This window comes from Erpetoichthys calabaricus, chromosome 4, assembly GCF_900747795.2.
Source record: "Erpetoichthys calabaricus chromosome 4, fErpCal1.3, whole genome shotgun sequence".
Taxonomy (NCBI): domain Eukaryota; kingdom Metazoa; phylum Chordata; class Cladistia; order Polypteriformes; family Polypteridae; genus Erpetoichthys; species Erpetoichthys calabaricus.
The window spans coordinates 259345791-259364588 of record NC_041397.2 but is presented as its reverse complement, the minus strand read 5'-3'; the positions used below and the strand labels follow the sequence as shown (position 1 = coordinate 259364588).

Here is an 18798-nt window from a genome sequence, read left to right as displayed (position 1 = left end):
TATTAATAAAAAAATCTTAATTTAATTAACCTGGTTTAGTTTACGTAAGCATAAGTCAAATAAAATGTATTTGCGGATTTGTTAGTTCATATTTCATACACTTGTTAAGTACCTTCGGGTTGGAGACTTTTATTGATTTATGTGCAATTATGAAATGCATTATTCTGCTTTAGCGTTGTATTTAGCAACCGCAACAACCAGATGTATAACTGCATAGCATATTGTAAGTCTGTTTACAGAACTTGAATATGACTTTGAAAAATCGAATAAAGAGGCTTCACATTTTTAGACTTTTGCAAGACAAAATCAAATTGTCATCCCGCGCAGCGAACACGACACACTAATCGTCAACCTATCTAGAAAAAAATACTGGAAGGCTGAGAAGTTATTGCGTGATCTGACGTGAACATCAACCAATCCCTTTGGAGTACAAAAGCGTTGGTTACTTCGGATCCAATCACATATATCAGAGGGTGGGGAAAACTGTTTTGTTCTGTACAATCGTGCTAGATTGTCACTTGGTAACCAGCCGAAGGTTACGAGTTAAAGAACTGGATTACGCGATCATCTGACCATTGGAGGGGAGTGAGTCGTAATGGCAAAGAAGCGGCGACTTGAAATAATTTTTATTACCATCTCGATTCTGCCACTTTCATGAATAGGGTCGGCATCAGCATTTAGTACCGGGGGCTAAATGAAAAGGAGAAGTTTAAAACAGCTGAGGAATAAAGCGCACGGCTAAGTGCATATCAATGCGCTGGTCCCGCGACTAGCGTGCCGCTCCCGGCTGATCAGATCATCTCTTGAGTGCTGGAAGTCCTGTAGTTTTGCTCCATCTTCATAGGCGCAGTTTATTTCTTGTGTGTGGACTGCGATGAGGCGCCGGCGTCGCTTTGGATGGAGTTAAAAACTTAACGAGTTCGCGCTCATTTTTTTTTTCTTCTGTGCAAATGTAAGATGACACTTTTTAATTTTAATTGAGTGCGCAGGCTTCCTTGGAAAGGCTAGCGTTTATGAAGCAACAAAACGCAAGTCTCAGAAACGGTGGTATATGTTTGCGCTTCGATTGTCCAAAACAAGCTGCTAAAAATAACACAAATAGAAAACTGAATCTTCACGTGTGATATGGGCGTCGATTCAAGTATTTATTTACAGGGAGAGGAATGTTTGTAATGCTAGCTGCAAAGGGATGGCCTTTTAAATTGTAATTGCATAAATAATTGACGGGAACTCCCCCCCCCCCCCCTCCCCTTACCTATGCTTCGGAGGGCAGGTTTTAAGCTTTTTTCTCTGGTATTTTTGCTTGCGCCTTGATGACAGCAAGCCGACAGCTGAAGAGAGAAAATAGAAGTTAAATTTGGTATACGGATCACTTTAAAATAAAAATAAATCAATGTATTTTTCTATAAAACAGAGAAGCAGAGGTAATTTTTGTGGTCACTGCCGAAAGTGACGAAATCATTGTTTAAGATATATTTCTTATCAGAAAGACCGGGATATAGCAAAAGGATACTTTTGGAAATTCTAAGGTGGGGGCTGAAAGGAGCAGCGGCGAGATACAGTAAACAAGGAAGCCGGTGAAAATGGCCGGCGACGGCGTCTACAACAAACAGTATGCGAACGATGAGACTTTTGGAAGCACGAATTTGCTGGACAGACGGCAAGAAAGCGGTGAAGCCGCTGTTATCAGCACTGCAGGGCAGGGGGGTCCGTCCTCGCCCTTCTTCGAGACCATAGGCGGGGTACTGTATCGCAAGAAGTTGGAAAAGGGATGCATTAATTACAGGGAAGTGCTGGCCGAGGACAGGCATTCGAGTGCCATCGCCACTTTCCACCAGAAGAGGAACGGCAAGCTCCACCACACCTTGGAGGACACCTACCGGTTCGTGGCTGAAAACTACTGGTGGGAAGGTGAGGCACATTTTACTCGAATTGCAACGTAGCGGGGTTATCAGGTAGCATTTGGTGACCACAAGAGTCAACTGTTCGGTGCAAGTGGGCGCCTCTAGTGGCGGCTTTTCCAGAAATTTTTTTTTGTCCGGAGATATACTGTATAATATATATATATTTTTTTTTTTGAAGATTTACGTGATTGTCTCCTGTAAGAAGCATTTGTGTTGAAAAATAATTGCCTGTTGTAAATACCTATTAATTCAACCAGGTGGTTCTGTTTTGTTGTTCTGCTCATTTTGATGTGCTTTGTCTCATAACTTGATAGGTTTAGCACACGTGCATGATACCTACATTTGGAGGACTTGCCGTGTTCTATGTGACATTTTGATACAAGAATGAAAGTTGAACTTTTCAGCTTTCACACGTTAGCTCGTACCTCATAGCAGAGTCCGCTGTTCGGGATGCACGTGGGAAGAGTTTGAGAGTATTTATAAGGACTGGCTGACGGTTGTAGTGAGTTCATAAACCTGTTTTGTTGTCATCCGAATGAGTTACTAAACAGATTGTCACACGTTGATCGCAAATGACGGTTGTTTACATTTTTCTTTTTGTATCGCATAAGCTTATTAAATGTCTTTCCCGAGGAGCAATTCAAAATCTTTTGGCAGTTTTTGTTCAGTTTTCAGTTAAGCAAGCCCGTTTCCTATTTTAATGTTTCTATTTCAAAGAGGTACTACTTTATGTTGTCTAGTGATCATATCGTTGTACAGATTCGGTAAGGGTATTTCTTGAGGCTGATGATGAAGCGTACGTGTATAGGAAATACTATTGAATGTATGTGCGTCTTGTTTTCAGTGAAATAGCTTACGAAATCAAAACTTTTCCTTCTATACCGGCAAAGACATTCATGCATGCTAGGTAAACCTGCAAGTCCAAACTGGCTCCGTATGAATTAGTATGTTAAGTCTTCAACCAGGGCTGTTTTCCTGCCTTTTCTGCAGGGTTGCAGGGATAGGCTCTGCCCCGCCCTTGCGACCTTGTATTTGGATTAAAGCAGGCTTGAGAATGTAATGTTGGTTAATAAGTTAATAAAAAAGAAGAAATTGCTTATCCACCAACACCATGGTTTTACTGAGTGCCACATTGTCTGCAAGACATAATTTAATAGAACGCCTTATTACAGAGTACACTAGTATACAATTTGGGATATTTGAGTTACGCTAGAAGGAAGTGCTATTCCACGGTGCTGTTTTAACTTTACGAGAAGCAAGGATAGGCGAACCTGCTCTTGGAGTGTCACAGCGGCTGCAGGTTTTCTTTTAAAGCAGATTTATGAGGTTAGTTTTTGCCTTTTTGCTTTTAATTGTACTGTGCGTCTTATTCTTCTAATGAATTTCTCCAGCATCCCACAGTATCAGATTTTTGTGAAATGTAGAAATTATTTCTTTTTTATAGTTTGGTCACAATTTTAATACTTTGTGAATAAAATGTATTACTGTATTACCAAAATATTACCTTGTTAATTTAAGATTTTTTTTTTCAAAATTCCTGCAAACCTGTCTATTATTTAGTTGTTTTCAAGCTGCTTCGTGTAACTGATCAGACTATATTACTTACTGCTGTTTACTAATACATTGTTTGCCAGGAAATTGAACACAAATGATTACTAATTTTGTAAGTTTATGGATTTGGTTTAGAACTAAAAAATACTCGGTTTGCTCAATGATGTGACCAACCATCTGTCGTTTGCATTTACGTTTGCTTCTGTACTATTTTAATACTGGCATGTTCATAGTTGTTACAGTAGCAAACGGTTTGATTGATTAAAAAAAATGCAGTGAATCACAGAAGTGTGGTATTTTCAGATTCAGTTTCAGTTATTAAGTATTTTGTTTCAGAATTCCTGCTAATTGTGCAACTCTGAGATTGTATGGTTAGAGATTTACTTCACAAGTATTTGGGAAATGTGAATGTTTTGAATTTTTATTTTAGAGCTGCACATTTTTTTCACTGTTGAATACAAACCTGTGAAAGAGTGCCAAAAGTGTTTGCCTTGTGCCTAGCACTGATGGAACAGGTACCTGCTCCCAATAGTCATAAAATGTGTGGATGGATGGATGGATGGCTGGTCACACAAGTGTAACCATGTTTAGTACAACCACAGGACAATTCTGAACCCTCTATTTGTTTGTCTGGGGTGTTATTGGTACTGTATTAAAAGGTGATTAAAATCACCATAATTTCAATTTCCTGATTCCAATGCACAAATGTAATTGACAGCTGATTGGAGACTTTACCTTGTCTTATCTTTATTTTAATAAAATTGCTATCAGTGTGTAAATGTATTAATAATTAATGCTGTTTTTTTGCCTTGAAAACACAATTTATTTTTTTTTGTTTTTGAGCTGTGACTGCAACAACTTCTCTAACTCTCTCCATCTAAGCTTGTGCTAGCTGCTCCTGCCTTTTTGTGTTCTCCTTCTTTACCATCTCTCTGGTACCATTGGTGATATGCATACCATAGATTGAGAACACCTGTGTGGAGGGGTTGGGCAGAAAGGATGAGGTTTAAGAGATCTTATTAATCCACTGTAGTCCATGTGACATGTTGATGATACTCAAAGAAAAGTTAAAGTAATATTTGATATTGAAACTAAATTAAGTCCTTTTATGTAAGTTGTAGCTAAGACGGTGGTTGGAATGTACTGTATATCTCCAGTCATGGGACAATTTTTGACCAAATGAGTCTAACTCTGACCTAGGCATACTTAACAGTAAAATTTTAAAATGGTTTGGGCTAGGAATGAAGTTACACAAATCTTATTGTTTACTAATTGATTAATAGCTGCGCTAGAAGTGATTGTCACACTTGAGATATTTGTTGTGGAAATTTGTGCTGTGAATGATGCTTTAGAGATGCTTCAAGTAGAGGAGAGCGAGGATGAATACAAGTATAAATTTGTACATATGATTGTGTGCCTTTCAAGATTTTCTTTTTTGATAGCTATGGGTTTACTGTAGTATATCCAGTATTTTAATGTGCATTAGAATTTAGTTGTGGTCTGTCTTGCTATATGCATTTCAGACAGTGAAGTGGAATTTTATTTATTCATTTTAATTAATGTTAATTGAAGATGAATGTTTTTATTTCCTTACTTGCTAACTGGGGCAGGAAAATTAGTTCCAAATTTTGAGTAGCATACTTGCTAAGCGTGCACACTAAAGCCAATACTCTTGTTATGAACAGCAATAGACGTCACCAGATGAACTCTTTTTCTAAAATCATCTGCAGTTATATATATTTATTAAACTAATAACTTTATATAGCACCTTTTCTCCTAAATTGTATCACAAAGTGCTTCACAATGAAAACAATAGAACCTATATAAATTCAATAAATAAATGTAACAACATTCTTAAAATAAAAAAAATTCAAGGAAACGTAAAACTATAACAGTTTTCAGGTTACATCTAAAAGTACTTGGTGTAGGAGAATTTCTTGGGTGTGTTGGCGAGGCACAGGTATCCCTTTTTATGCTGATGTTGTTTTAGATAATCTAATATATTGGGGGCTAAACCATGAAGGACCTCAAAACTAAAAGTATTACACCAGTTCTGAAGTTTGCAGTGAGCCAATGCAGTTTCTCAAGAACATGAGTGATGTGCACTCTTTGATTAATGTAAAAAATGTGCTTGGCTTAATGTTGACAAAGTTGTGATTCCCCAGCATCAAATTAATAAGATATATTTTGTCTAATTTACGTGCTAAAGGGGTAACAGAAAACAAGGGATGCCTCAAAACTAAACCTTGATGCACACTACAGATGGTCAGACTTCACCAATAGAAACCAAATACTGTACTGTCTTTTGAGAAAGTAAGACTTAAATCAACATAGTGCTGTGCCATGTATACCTATCTGGTGTTTGAGATGATTAATCAATATAAGATGTTGAAAACTGTCAAGAACTGAAATATTTGATGGACGAATAAAGTCTGATGTAAATGAGTACTGTTTTTTTTTTTTTCTTTTTTTCTTTAAATGTAATTGTTTTGCTCTTATCAGTGCTACATTCTTATTATGTTAGCCTTAAAACCTGCACTTTACAAACAACTGCTTTAAGTTCACAAATTTTTATCAGGTGTTCAGGCTCAACTTTTTGTAAAAAGTTTAGACACTGGATGAAAGTTGTTCAAGTAATTTTTCTAATTTGAATTGTATCATAGCAGTTTAAAATTAAGAAGGAACTAACTTAGTTATTGAGTGTTAAAGAGTCACTGATGCTATGTAACTGGCTGTTGTTAACAGTCTTATTGGCAGTATACAGCATCTAAATCTGGATGAAATGAAATGTAAAATAGGCACTGTATATCTATTCTGAGGAGATGTGCAAATAAAAAATTTTGTTGTACTATGTACACTTGTGTAATCAGGAAATGGTGTTGGGGGAAGCATGGATGAGGATTTTGGCAGAAAGAGTCAGGAAATGTTAGTGGTTTGGGAGCATTTTACTGTAGTGTAACACTGATATGGCGTAATTGTTGCTACACAATGGCAAAGCATTAGCATCTGTAAAATAATTCTATTGTTGCATTGTGGCTTTATATGTAGGTAGAAAACTGCTTTCCAGTGTGTAAACTGCACCAAGGCTAAAGTTTAATACTGATAGGTTAAAACCACACATACACAAAAGAAGATATTAAAGTGCAAGAACAGGCACAGTATTTTCTTGAAATTTAAAAAAAAAACAAAAATCACTGTTGCAAATTTAATATATACAATGAATTAAAAAAAAAAAATACCCAACTTAAACTTTGGCTTTTTCAGTCTGTTATATTGACTATGAATGTCCACTGGCTCTTACTGTAGGTATTTTTTTGCTATCTGTGTTTCATTCTCCCAGTTTAAATAAAATACATGTACTACATTTTACAACTACGAAATGTTTCTAGCTTTAATGAAGAGGAGAAAAATACAACCTTACATTACCTTTTAAATTTTCACTTATCTCAAAGAAAAAAGTCTTAATTTATTTGTTGTTTTCTGCTTTGGCCTTCAGTGCTAATCTGAGCCATGTCTGTTGCTAAGTGAAGCACTTTTTATTCATTTTTTATATTTTTAAAGATGCCTTGTCTGTTCTTGCACCTTTACAATAGAAGTTAAGGTAACCTGGGTTCAAGCATGAAATAAAAGGCTTAAAAGTATGTCCACTTTGAAGCAACAAAGGTTATGATTTGAGAAAATGTGCCTTCCAATTGTTTCTAATTTCTGATTATTTTATCACTGATTCTTGGAATTATTTCCCTTAAGGTAGAAACACATTTTGTTTTTGCTCACCTGCTCATGGCTGCTGTTGTGGATGGAGTTTAGCGGTAAATAAAGAAGTTGATCAGCACAAAACCAAACACATTTGTGGCTGCTTAGAGAAAAGTGGTTCAAAAATGCACATAGCCTGTATGTGAGCATGTATTGGGAAAACATGTTTACACTTTTTGACTTCCTTATTATAATCACTATACCTTAAAGTTATGACATTGTCTAGGTTGGATGTGAGCACTCAAATGGAAGACCTACTAAAAGCAGACAGGTGAGTCTGTAGCGCTCATTACTCTAAATACTTGCACCTGAATGGGGTGGATTCTGGTGGGGGTGATTGGGGGCCTGATCCTGATTTCCCATTATTAAAGCCAGCTGCAGTTTCAAACATATTTCATGTGAGTCATTTTATTGCAGCTACAACTGAAACAGGCTGAAATGTTGGGCCATCGAATAATGGTGGTAATGTCTTTCACAAGCAAACTGAATACTGTATAGATGAGTGGCTCTTCTGTAGAGTGGAAGGGTGGACAGTCATTACTGATGTTGCTTCACGAATCTAGTGTCGTGTTTGAATTATGTTACTGTGTAAATAATAATAATCTCCACATGGTCACTTTGATCTCTTGCACATTAATAGTTGGTAAGCATTTAAAAGAGCAGCAAATAAGATCAATAAGCAGATTTTGGTCCTTCAGGTTTTAATCCTTTCTTTAACTTTCATTTTGTAAAGTAGAAAAATGTTTCCTGAACTCTGTGGTTAATGATGGCTGAAAATGTTGTCTATCTGTTGCACATACTCACATACTATACTTGAAACAAAGTTGGCTTTTGAAAGTTTTCCAGTGGAGAAACAAGCACATCCCATTCCTTGCAAAAGAGACGCTCTTCCTGTGTGGCCATTACTTCACATGTTCCTCATGTGCATCACCAGTCCCCACTTGTCTGTTGCATTGCCATACCTTGCAGTTGCATATTTTGCTGTTTTTGACTCTCCAGTTCCACTCCCATGTCTATTATTTCCTCTTTGTTCTGTTGGGTTTCCTCATCAGTATATACTGTCTTTGTACGAATATGGTTCAGCAACAATGCTAAATGTACCTTGTGTTCATAGTCTAACATTTTGTCCAAAAATTGTAGCTTATTTGTCTAAATCTTGAAAGAAAAATGTACCAGAAAGTAGAAGATTCTCAAAATGAAAATGGTGTGTGTGCCATTCATAACATGAGCTGGAAGAAGTAATGCCCTAGAGAGAGTGAAAGGTTATCATGCAGGGAGAGAAATTTGCCAGGATGAGCTGGTTTTCTTTTAAAATGGTGGACATTCACTAGTAGTTTTTTTTTTTTTTTTTTTAAATTCCTGTTGAAAGTGAAATGGTTACTCTGTTTTACAATATTTAAGCAATCTCAAGACACAGATTAATATCTGGTAACATTGTAAAATGGATGTATTTGATAAGTTTAAGCTTTGTTTTCATGTTGGACTAAGGATGTCATAGTTTTTGTGTACGAATACCTGTGAAATTTTACGGTCCTGGATAAGTTTCAATACCATGGCAAAGAGAGAAATCCCATTGAATAGCTTTTTATTAAAGTACCTCCTGTGACGATGCGGGTTCGGCTCCATGCTCCCATCGGCTGTCTGGGAGCCCTTGAACCCTACACCGTCGATAATGTTACCGAGATGAGCTAGACAGTGAGGCAATAACAATGGAGCAAGGGGATGGTACAAATATGCTTTTATTTAAAAACAACAAAACAAAGTACACAAAGTGCAGTGCATTTTCAAAAGTCCATAAATAATCAATCCATTAAAAGATGATGAGGTTAAAATGCTGCTGGAAGCAGTCCTTTTAAAATACAATTATAAGCCCGGTGCTTCTTTTACACTAGCGTCTCACCTGCTTCTCCCGTTTGGGCTCTACAGCTGGCGAGACGCGCTCTCTCTCTCTCTCTCTCTCTCTCTCTGCAGCTGTCTGCCTTTCCTTTCCAAACAGGTCTGGAGGCTTCCCGATCCTGGCTTCGGTCACGCTCTCATCCCAGGCCTGAGATTTGTAATCCTTGATGACCAGGACGCTCACACCAAGGACTTCACCACCAAGCCTCCCGACTCCCGCTGCTGTCCCGGCCTTAAGCGACCAGTCGCTCTTCTTCATTGGTCACTCCCGCTACATGCTCACTCAGCGGGAGCGACCATTATTACGACTGCCGGGTGTCGGCCTAACACCCAGGCTTCCCATACAGCTGCCTGCGAACATTCACTCGCTCGCTCACTCACCCGCACCGGCTCTCTTTCTCTCTTCTCTCCTGCTCCTCGTTCTCCAGCAACCTCTGTCTTTCCTTTCTTGTTCTTTTCCATCTCCCTCTCTAGCTGACTCGCGCTTCTCTTTATAATGGACGTGGCAGCTGTGGCAATCAACAGTTCCCGGAAACAATTACGGAGTGGACCGTTTCTCACCTGTGCACTAGGTGAGAAACGTCCACAGCACGAATCCACCCGGGAACTGCTTCAGCCACGCCCCCTCGCTATGCTGCAAGCGTGGTGATTATTTATTTAATGGCTTTTGCCAAGAGAGCTGTAGACCCACAACACCACACCTCCATTTACTGAAGTGAACACTTTTGTGCCTTTTTCAGTAAAAGTACAAAATAATCTAAATATTAACAGTAACAGCTGCTTTAAAATACTGGTACAGTGATCCCTCGCTATATCGTGCTTCGCCTTTCGCGGCTTCACTCTATCGCGGATTTTATATGTAAGCATATTTAAATATATATCGCGGATTTTTTGCTGGTTCGCAGGTTTGTGAGGACAATGGGTCTTTTAATTTCTGGTACATGCTTCCTCAGTTGGTTTGCCCAGTTGATTTCATACAAGGGACGCTATTGGCAGATGGCTGAGAAGCTACCCAACTTACTTTTCTCTCTCTCTCTTGCGCTGACTTTCTCTGATCCTGACGTAGGGGTTGTGAGCAGGGGGGCTGTTCGCACACCAAGACGATACGGACACTCGTCTAAAAATGCTGAAAGATTATCTTCACGTTGCTACCTTCTGTGTGCAGCTGCTTCGTGAAGCGACATGCTGCACGGTGCTTCGCATACTTAAAAGCTCAAAGGGCACGTATTGATTTTTCACTGTTTGTTTTTCTCTGTCTCTCTCTCTCTCTCTCTCCCTGCTCCTGATGGAGGGGGTGTGAGCTGCCGCCTTCAACAGCTTTGTACCGGCGGTGCTTCGCATACTTAAAAGCCAAACAGCCCTATTGATTTGTTTGCTTTCCTCTCTGTTTCTGACAGTCTGTGCTCCTGACGCGCACTCCTTTGAAGAGGAAGATATGTTTGCATTCTTTTAATTGTGAGACAGAACTGTCATCTCTGTCTTGTCATGGAGCACAGCTTAAACTTTTGAAAAAGAGACAAATGTTTGTTTGCAGTGTTTGAATAACGTTTCTGTCTCTCTACAACCTCCTGTGTTTCTGCGCAAATCTGTGACCCAAGCATGACAATATAAAAATAACCATATACAGTAATCCCTCCTCCATCGTGGGGGTTGCGTTCCAGAGCCACCTGCGAAATAAGAAAATCTGCGAAGTAGAAACCATATGTTTATATGGTTATTTTTATATTGTCATGCTTGGGTCACAGATTTGCGCAGAAACACAGGAGGTTGTAGAGAGACAGGAACGTTATTCAAACACTGCAAACAAACATTTGTCTCTTTTTCAAAAGTTTAAACTGTGCTCCATGACAAGACAGAGATGACAGTTCCGTCTCACAATTAAAAGAATACAAACATATCTTCCTCTTCAAAGGAGTGCGTGTCAGGAGCAGTGACTGTCACAGAGATAGAAAGAAAAGCAAACAAATCAATAGGGCTGTTTGGCTTAAGTATGCGAAGCACCGCGGCACAAAGCTGTTGAAGGCGGCAGCTCACACCCCCTCCGTCAGGAGCAGACAGAGAGATAGAGAGAGACAGAGTTTGTTTTTCAAGCACAAATCAATAAGTGCCCTTCGAGCTTTTAAGTATGCAAAGCACCGTGCAGCATGTCGTTTCAGGAAGCAGCTGCACAAAAGATAGCAACGTGAAGATAATCTTTCAGCATTTTTAGACAAGCGTCCGTATCGTCTAGGTGTGCGAACAGCCCCCCCTGCTCAATCCCCCTATGTCAGGATCAGAGAAAGTCAGCGCAAGAGAAAGAGAAAAGTAAGCTGGGTAGCTTCTCCGCCATCTGCCAATAGCGTCCCTTGTATGAAATCAACTGGGCAAACCAACTGAGGAAGCATGTACCAGAAATTAAAAGACCCATTGTCCGCAGAAACCCGCGAAGCAGCGAAAAATCCGCGATATATATTTAAATATGCTTACATATAAAATCTGCGATGGAGTGAAGCCGCGAAAGGCGAAGCGCGATATAGTGAGGGATTACTTTAAACATATGGTTTCTATTTCGCGGGTGGCTCTGGAACGCAACCCCCGCGATGGAGGAGGGATTACTGTATATCCATCAAGGTTGCTGGATATCATGGCCAGCCTGCACACTGGTACTGTGAGTGTTGTGCAGAGTGGAGGCAGAACCTCTGTGTGTTTTCCCAGTTGATTCTGGGGTTTGTCAGGGTGTGTGTTCTTGCTCCTACTCAGTTCAGTGCTTCCATGGACTGGGTGTTGGGCAAGGTCGTGGGGTCCAGCAGCTGTGGGGCATCTGTTTGTGAAGAAAGATTCACCGATTTTGATTTTGCTGACGAAGCTGTGGTCTTCGCGGAGTCAATGGAGGATCTAGTCGGGGCTCTCAAGAGACTGAGCAAGGAGTCTGAGTGTCTGGGCTTGTGAGTGTCCAGGATTAAAAACCAAGATCCAGGCCTTTAATGACCTCTTGGGCACAGCCGTCAGCAGTGTGTCTGTCTGCGGAGAGAATGTTGACCTTGTTGAGAGGTTTTCTTACATTGGCAGTGACATTCATGTCTCTGGTGACTCTTCTTATGATGTCATTAGAGGGATTGGGAGAGGATGGGGGGGTCATGAGGTCACTGAAAGGGGGTGTGTGGCGCTCCCAATATCTCTGCAGAAGGACGAAGGTCCAAGTCTTTAGAGTCCTGTCTTCCTATATGGTTGCGAGACATGGATGCTATCTGGTGACCCGAGATGAAGACTGGACTCCTTTGGTACTGTCTCTCTTCGGAGAATGCTTAGGTACCACTGGTTTGACTTTGTGTCGAATGAGCAGTTGCTCATGGAGTCCCAAATGAGGCACATTACCTGCATTGTGAGGGAGCGTTAGTTACAGCACTACGGCCGTGTGATGTGATTCCCCAAGGGTGATCCAGCTCACAGGATCCTCATTGTTGAGGACCTGAGTTACTGGACCAGGCCAAGGTGTTGCCCACGTAACACCTAACATCAGCAGATAGAGGGTCATTTCCGGAGGGTGGGACTGGACTGCTTGTCTGCCTGGGGTGTTGACAACCAGGATCCCGAGGTGTTTCGTCATGTTGTGGGTGCAGCAACATGCTGTACCAGTGCATGCTACCCAACCTGACCTGACCAAATATCCATCAAGGCATTCATAAATATAAAAATCCAACACAAGGCTTAAGTTTTAATGTGTAGCAGAGATGGGGATGCCTTAGTGTAACATCAAATGTGTTTATAATCTTAGGGAGTTTCATCATAGAATGTATAAGGCATGCTATATCATGAACTACCTGATTTAATCTTGGCATGTGTACAGTTTTTAAATTGTATGGCTAGTGACTGAAAACTAATTCTTAAAATCCACACTAAATATAAAAATTCATACATTATTTGCACAATTCACTGGTTAAAACATATTACCAAATAGTAGAATTTAACAGACAAGTCAAATTAATTCAAACTTCAAATGTCAGAAACTCATGGTGCTTTAATTTTCCAAATCTGTCCTTCCTTTTTTACATTTGTCCCAACTTTAAAGCTTCTTGTGTGAAATCAAATTTGTTAGTTTTACACTATTCCATTACTTCAGGACTCTCGTTAAACAGCTTTTGTTTTACTGTTTTCAAGGTTTCTTGCATGAGTGGCTTTATTTAGTCTGCCTGTATACAAATTCAGATTTTGAAAATAAGGTTAGATTATGGACTGTTGTTACCTGTACTCAATAAATGTAAAACTGTGAGACAGCATTACATTCTTCAACTTAAAATTTAACTAAGTGAGGTGTGTTGTAGGTTTAGGTATTGTTTAGATTATATCAATTCCAAATCTGATTCATATTCTGCTCATAGATACCAGTTCTTCTTGATTCTTGGTTCTGATTCTAATATGGTTGTAAACAAAATGGTGAATATGTCAGGCTATAGCATGTTGGAAAATGACTGACTAACACAGGGTCACGGGAGTCGGCTGGGATTGGCTCCAGCAAACACTGGGTGCAAGGCAGGAACAAACCCCAGGCAGGACGCCAGCCCACCGCAGTGGTGAAAATATTTTAATAATAATAAAAAAAAAAAAAACTCTTTAGAGTTCAACTTAAAATTTTACAGCAAAGGTTGCTGTAAATAGTAAAATGAAATGGTATAAAATAATTATACTGTTATAATTCATATTATGAATGATGATGAAAAATGAATCCTTTGTGTGATTTGTACTGCAGGAAGCCTCAGTGGAGGTAGCAAAATGCAGAATAGCAAAAAATGAATAAAAGAAAAAGATTGACAAAATGATATTGTCAGGAGAAAGGTTGATTCACGCATCCTTCTGGTGACATGCAGTAGAAACCAGCCACTTTAAACAGGACAAGAAATTTGAAATGTTTCTGCGTTTTAAACACTGTGTGTTGTTGGGCACTATATGTTAAACTGCTGGCTCCAGGGGACACTTTTCTACTGCATGTTAAATGAATTAGCTCATAAATCATTCACTGATAAAATAAACTGCATAGTATTTTAGTGTTAAAACTGTGCTTATTTTGTAATATAGTTTTAATTAAAATGATTCACTTTTTAGTTATATAATATGTAAGCTATTTTTATTTTATTCCCTGTACTGGTTAATCTTTCAAAGGAAAACTTCATTGTACTTGCGAAACCATTTACTTAAATTGGTAGAAATCTAGCCAAATAGCAAGGACTGAATGTACAGGTGGTTCACTCCTACAAGTACTTGGGGGTCCACATTAATGAATGGTCTTGGAACACAGAGGAACTACATAAGAGGGCAGAGCATGCTCTTTTATATTAGGAGACTGTGTTCCTTTAATGTGGGAAGTGACCTTCCCATCTTCTAGAACTCTGTGATGGCCAGTGTGATTTTTCTGGGCTGTGGTGTGCTATTATTATTATATAATATATATATATATATTTTTTTCCTGTATTTATTTAAATAGCTTCTGTTTAAAGCCACATTTCACCCTAGGGATAAATACAGTTTTATCTAACTAACCAAAATAATTTTAACCTCCTTGAAAGTATGAATGGCTTTCCATGGTGAAATGGAAATTACTCGGGTATTGTCCATTCATGGTCTCCTGCTGTCAGTGACTAAAACTTCATAACCTCCCTGGATGTGAACTCCTGAAACATTCTGCCTTCATCCTGTTTTCCACAGCCTTTGAGTTATTTTTGACAGTACTCTTGAATTTTGAAAAATCATAACTCTGAATTTGTTGAAAGCATGCTTTTATGATACTTCTCCTTTGATGCAGAAATACTCTGTCATACTTTGTTCTTCCTGCGTGAAGCATCACAGTATTTTGAAAAAACACTGTGGGATTAATTGTAATAGGGAAGAAATTATAATGTCAGACATTGAATTGGATGCCAAAACTTTAATAAATTTAACACTTGAATCCCTGAAGTAGTGCTGGGCGGTATACTGGTTCATACCGAAAACTGTTTTTTATTTTTGTTGTGATATGGATTTTTCTTATACCGCAACACCGGTTTAAATTGCCTAAACGACATTCGGAACGTGGCGCAGCGGGAAACTGTTCAAGTGGGGACCTTTTTCACTGATACACCGCTAAACACAGATTTGTTGCACGGGGGCTCTTTTTCACTGCTACACCGCTAAATAGGTGTGGTAGTGTAGGTATTGCGCGGTGAAAATGGACAGAGAACATTCCGAAACTGAAGCTGTAGCTGACGATAAAGTTGAACATGATGACAAAGAAGAACTTCTGCCGAAAAAAAGGAGTCGCGTCCATTGTCTGGAGATACTTTGGATTTAAAAGGTCAGATGTGGACCATTATGTTCAAATGTGTGAATACTGTTTCTATACTACTAGATAATACTGCAAGCAAAGTTGTACTTGTTTTATTTGTTTTCAATACAGTGTAATGTACCTGGGTACTGTGTAATAGTGTGACGACATGTTGACTTTATTCTCGACATTTCTACTTTATTCTCGACATTTATGTCAAGATTAAAGTCGACATGTTGACTTTATTCTCGTACTTTGTCATTAAAGTAGAACATCGTAAACTAAACTTCATCGTAAAATGAATATTTAATTTGCTAGATTTTCTCAAACCCCATCATAAGTTATATAGCATATTAAATGCTTTGTGTTAAGTGTTCCCCGAGCTTCTTAAACTGACTTCCTCTTGCACTAAGAGGAGGCGCCGGCAGCAATCGCCGCACAGAACACATTCACTTCATGATATTCCTGTTCTCTGAACATTTAGAATGCTAAGATAAATACTTGATATAATTTTCATGGTGAAATGCATTAAAGCATGTATTAATCATGTGGGGGCACCGCAGCGTGGAGGTTGCACTGCTGCCTCGCAGCAATGGGGTCCCGGGTGTACCCTGCCTTGCATTTGCATGTTTTTCTGGTGGGTTTACTCGGCGTGCTTCAGTTTCCTTTCAAAGTCATGTAGGATGTGAGGTTTTGTTATGCTATATTGACCCTGCTAGTGTATGTACTGCTCGTATTCACCCTGCGATGTGCTGGCAACTCGTTCAGGGATGGGCGCCACCCTGAATGGATGGCATAATTAAACATGTATAACGAAGATATTTTTAAAGTTCTGAACACTCTGTGGGCTAAGTTTATAACTTGTTTTAATTTCACAAAGACGTTTATCGTGTGGTGATTGGTTATGTGGAGAAAGAAAAAGGAAGGTTAGGAATTGGGGTTTTGGTATGTCAGATAGAGACAGCACACGTGCAATAAAGAAAGCCTGCTCAGAAGAACATCCATTGAATTCTGTGTTCGTGTCTCCGACCACCAGATCACAAACCCAACATTTACACAATATTTAAGTTAAACCTGTGCGATACCCATTCATACATCCAGTTTTTTGGAGCCTCGTCACACCTGCCATAAAGTTCTCTACACTGAACATACACCTGGGGACCCCTTACTGCGAGGGAGCAGCACTACCGCCTCACTACCGTGCATGTTTAATACCTGCTTTAATGCATTTTATCCTGAAAATGATATCAAGTATTTATCTTAGCATTGAAAATTTTCAGAGAGCAGGAATATCATGAAGTGAATAGATTCTGTGCGGTGATCGCTGTCTCCTCTTAGTGCGGGAGAAGTCAGTTTAAGAAGCGTAGTGATTAACAACTGGGTCGGGGAACACTTAACACAAACTATTTAATGTGCTACATTAACTTATGAGGGGTTTGAGAAAATCTAGTAAATTAAACATTGATTTTAGGAAGAAGTTTAGTTTATGACATTCTACTTTAATTATAAAGTAAACTATGAGAATAAAGTGGAAATGTCGACTTTATTCTTGACATATAGTTTGTTTTTTTTTCTTCCCTGTGTCCGTATTTTTTTTCTTCACCATGGTCCTAATGCGATTCTGTAGGGCTATACCACAAATATCATGGGCTATACCACAATTAGCATTATAAATGAAAGTTTTAGTTTTATTATTTATGCATATAGCTTAGCTTGAAGCAAGGTCCATATTAATGCAGTTTGCCTAAATGATGGTTCAGTTGGTAAAGATGTCATCACCAAGATTGCACTTGTTTTATTTTATTTTAATTTGGTGAATACTGTGTAATGCACCTGGGCTTGAAGCCTTGAAGTAATAGTACAACTATCAGTAATGATACTATTATTTATTTTATTGTCATTATTTATTAGTTTAAATATTATGCAGTTTAATGATGGTAAAGTTGTTTAAAAAGTCACTTTAACGTGTCAGTGGACAGAGATTGTTAACATTAACAGAAAATGTAGTTGTTTTACAAAAAATATTTACTATTTATTCCTTTTCTAAGACATGTTCAGTGCAATACAACTTTTGACAAGCACGTCTGGATATTTTACTAAGTCTAATTGCGTCTTTGGATGGTTGAAAATATGTTGTCAAAATTATAGTTTAAGGTTTTGCAAAATTTGTTCAATAAAAAGGTTCTATATTTTGACTGCATCAGTCATGCAGTGTGATTCCTTCTCTTCATTAGTGCCACCCCCTTGAAAACTATCACTTTATGGGGCCATGCAAACCTGTATTAATACTTGTGTGCACATTAAAATGTTTTTTTTGTACAATGTACAATGCTCTTGACAGTGGAATAGATTATTCTTAGCCAGTCTACTGCAGTGGAAAATGTGATTAACATCCACTCATGCATGAGAAAAAATACCGTCAAATACCGTGAAACCAGGATAATTTAGAAAAATACCGTGATATAGAATTTTGGTCATACCGCCCACCCCTACCCTGAAGCCTTCGAAAAAGCCACCTTAAATTTCCTTGCATCTCGCAATCGGCATCTGTGTTTTGCAGATGTCAGTTAGCACTGGCAGCAGGCAGCCTGCTCACTCATCCCACACTGAGGCAGCTAAAGTCAAGTCAAACACATACTCAGAGCTGAAGTCTCTTTACCTGGGAGTGAGGTGTCTAGAATTGTATAGGGTAAATTAATATATCGTTATTTGGATTAAATACATTTTGTGTGTGTTCCGTGTCTACAACGATCTGTGTAAATGTAGAATAACAGGAAATGCGAGGCAAGAAATGTTGAACATGTAACTAAAACAAACTTTTTTTCTTGTTATAGTAATAATGACAAAATGCTGATGTGAAGTGTATAATGTGTGAAGACTGAAGTCCAAATATCAAGTAAACACATTCACAAAAGATGTAACAAAATGAGTGCGCTTTATTCAAGAATATAACCGAAGAAAAAGAAATTGTTCGATTTATGTGTTACTGGCAATGTGTAAAAACTGAAGCCCAAGTATCAATCAATACAAAGTAGACATGTCTGCTTGGCAAGAACTGCTGCCTCATCATCAAGAGGTTGTGGGTTCTATCCCGGGTCCTCCTCGCATTTACCATTTTGAGTAATGAATGAGCTGCTATTATTGTTACTGTTGTAAAATAAAAACATGCATTGTATTTGAGCCTGTAACAGCTGGTCTAAATTTATGGTACTTGGAAAGTTAGCTCTGAAGGGATAAATGCAGATATACATGCAGCTCAGTCATTTCTTCTTGGTGTCTTGTTGAGCAAACACACCGTAGTGTCTATGGTGGATGTTTCTTTTCTTTGCACATGAAAATTCACATCAACATGTCATTTTATTCAAGCATCCAATAATGAAACTGAATAAAGAAACGTTCAAATGACATGTTGATATGAAT

The 18798-nt window shown here is 38.7% G+C and overlaps 1 protein-coding gene across 2 annotated transcripts in view; it reads left to right on the top strand.

Moving 5' to 3' along the window:
- Positions 1-501: 501 nt before the first annotated feature.
- si:dkey-229b18.3 (uncharacterized) overlaps positions 502-18798 on the top strand; it is a 66945-nt gene continuing 48648 nt past the window's right edge. The window contains exon 1 of one of the 2 annotated variants that reach the window (XM_028800686.2): positions 502-1911. In XM_028800686.2, coding sequence (XP_028656519.1) covers positions 1584-1911 — 328 coding nt within the window. In that variant the 5' untranslated portion in view covers positions 502-1583. The remainder of the gene's footprint in view (positions 1912-18798) is intronic. The other variant, XM_028800687.2, reaches the window with a different exon arrangement.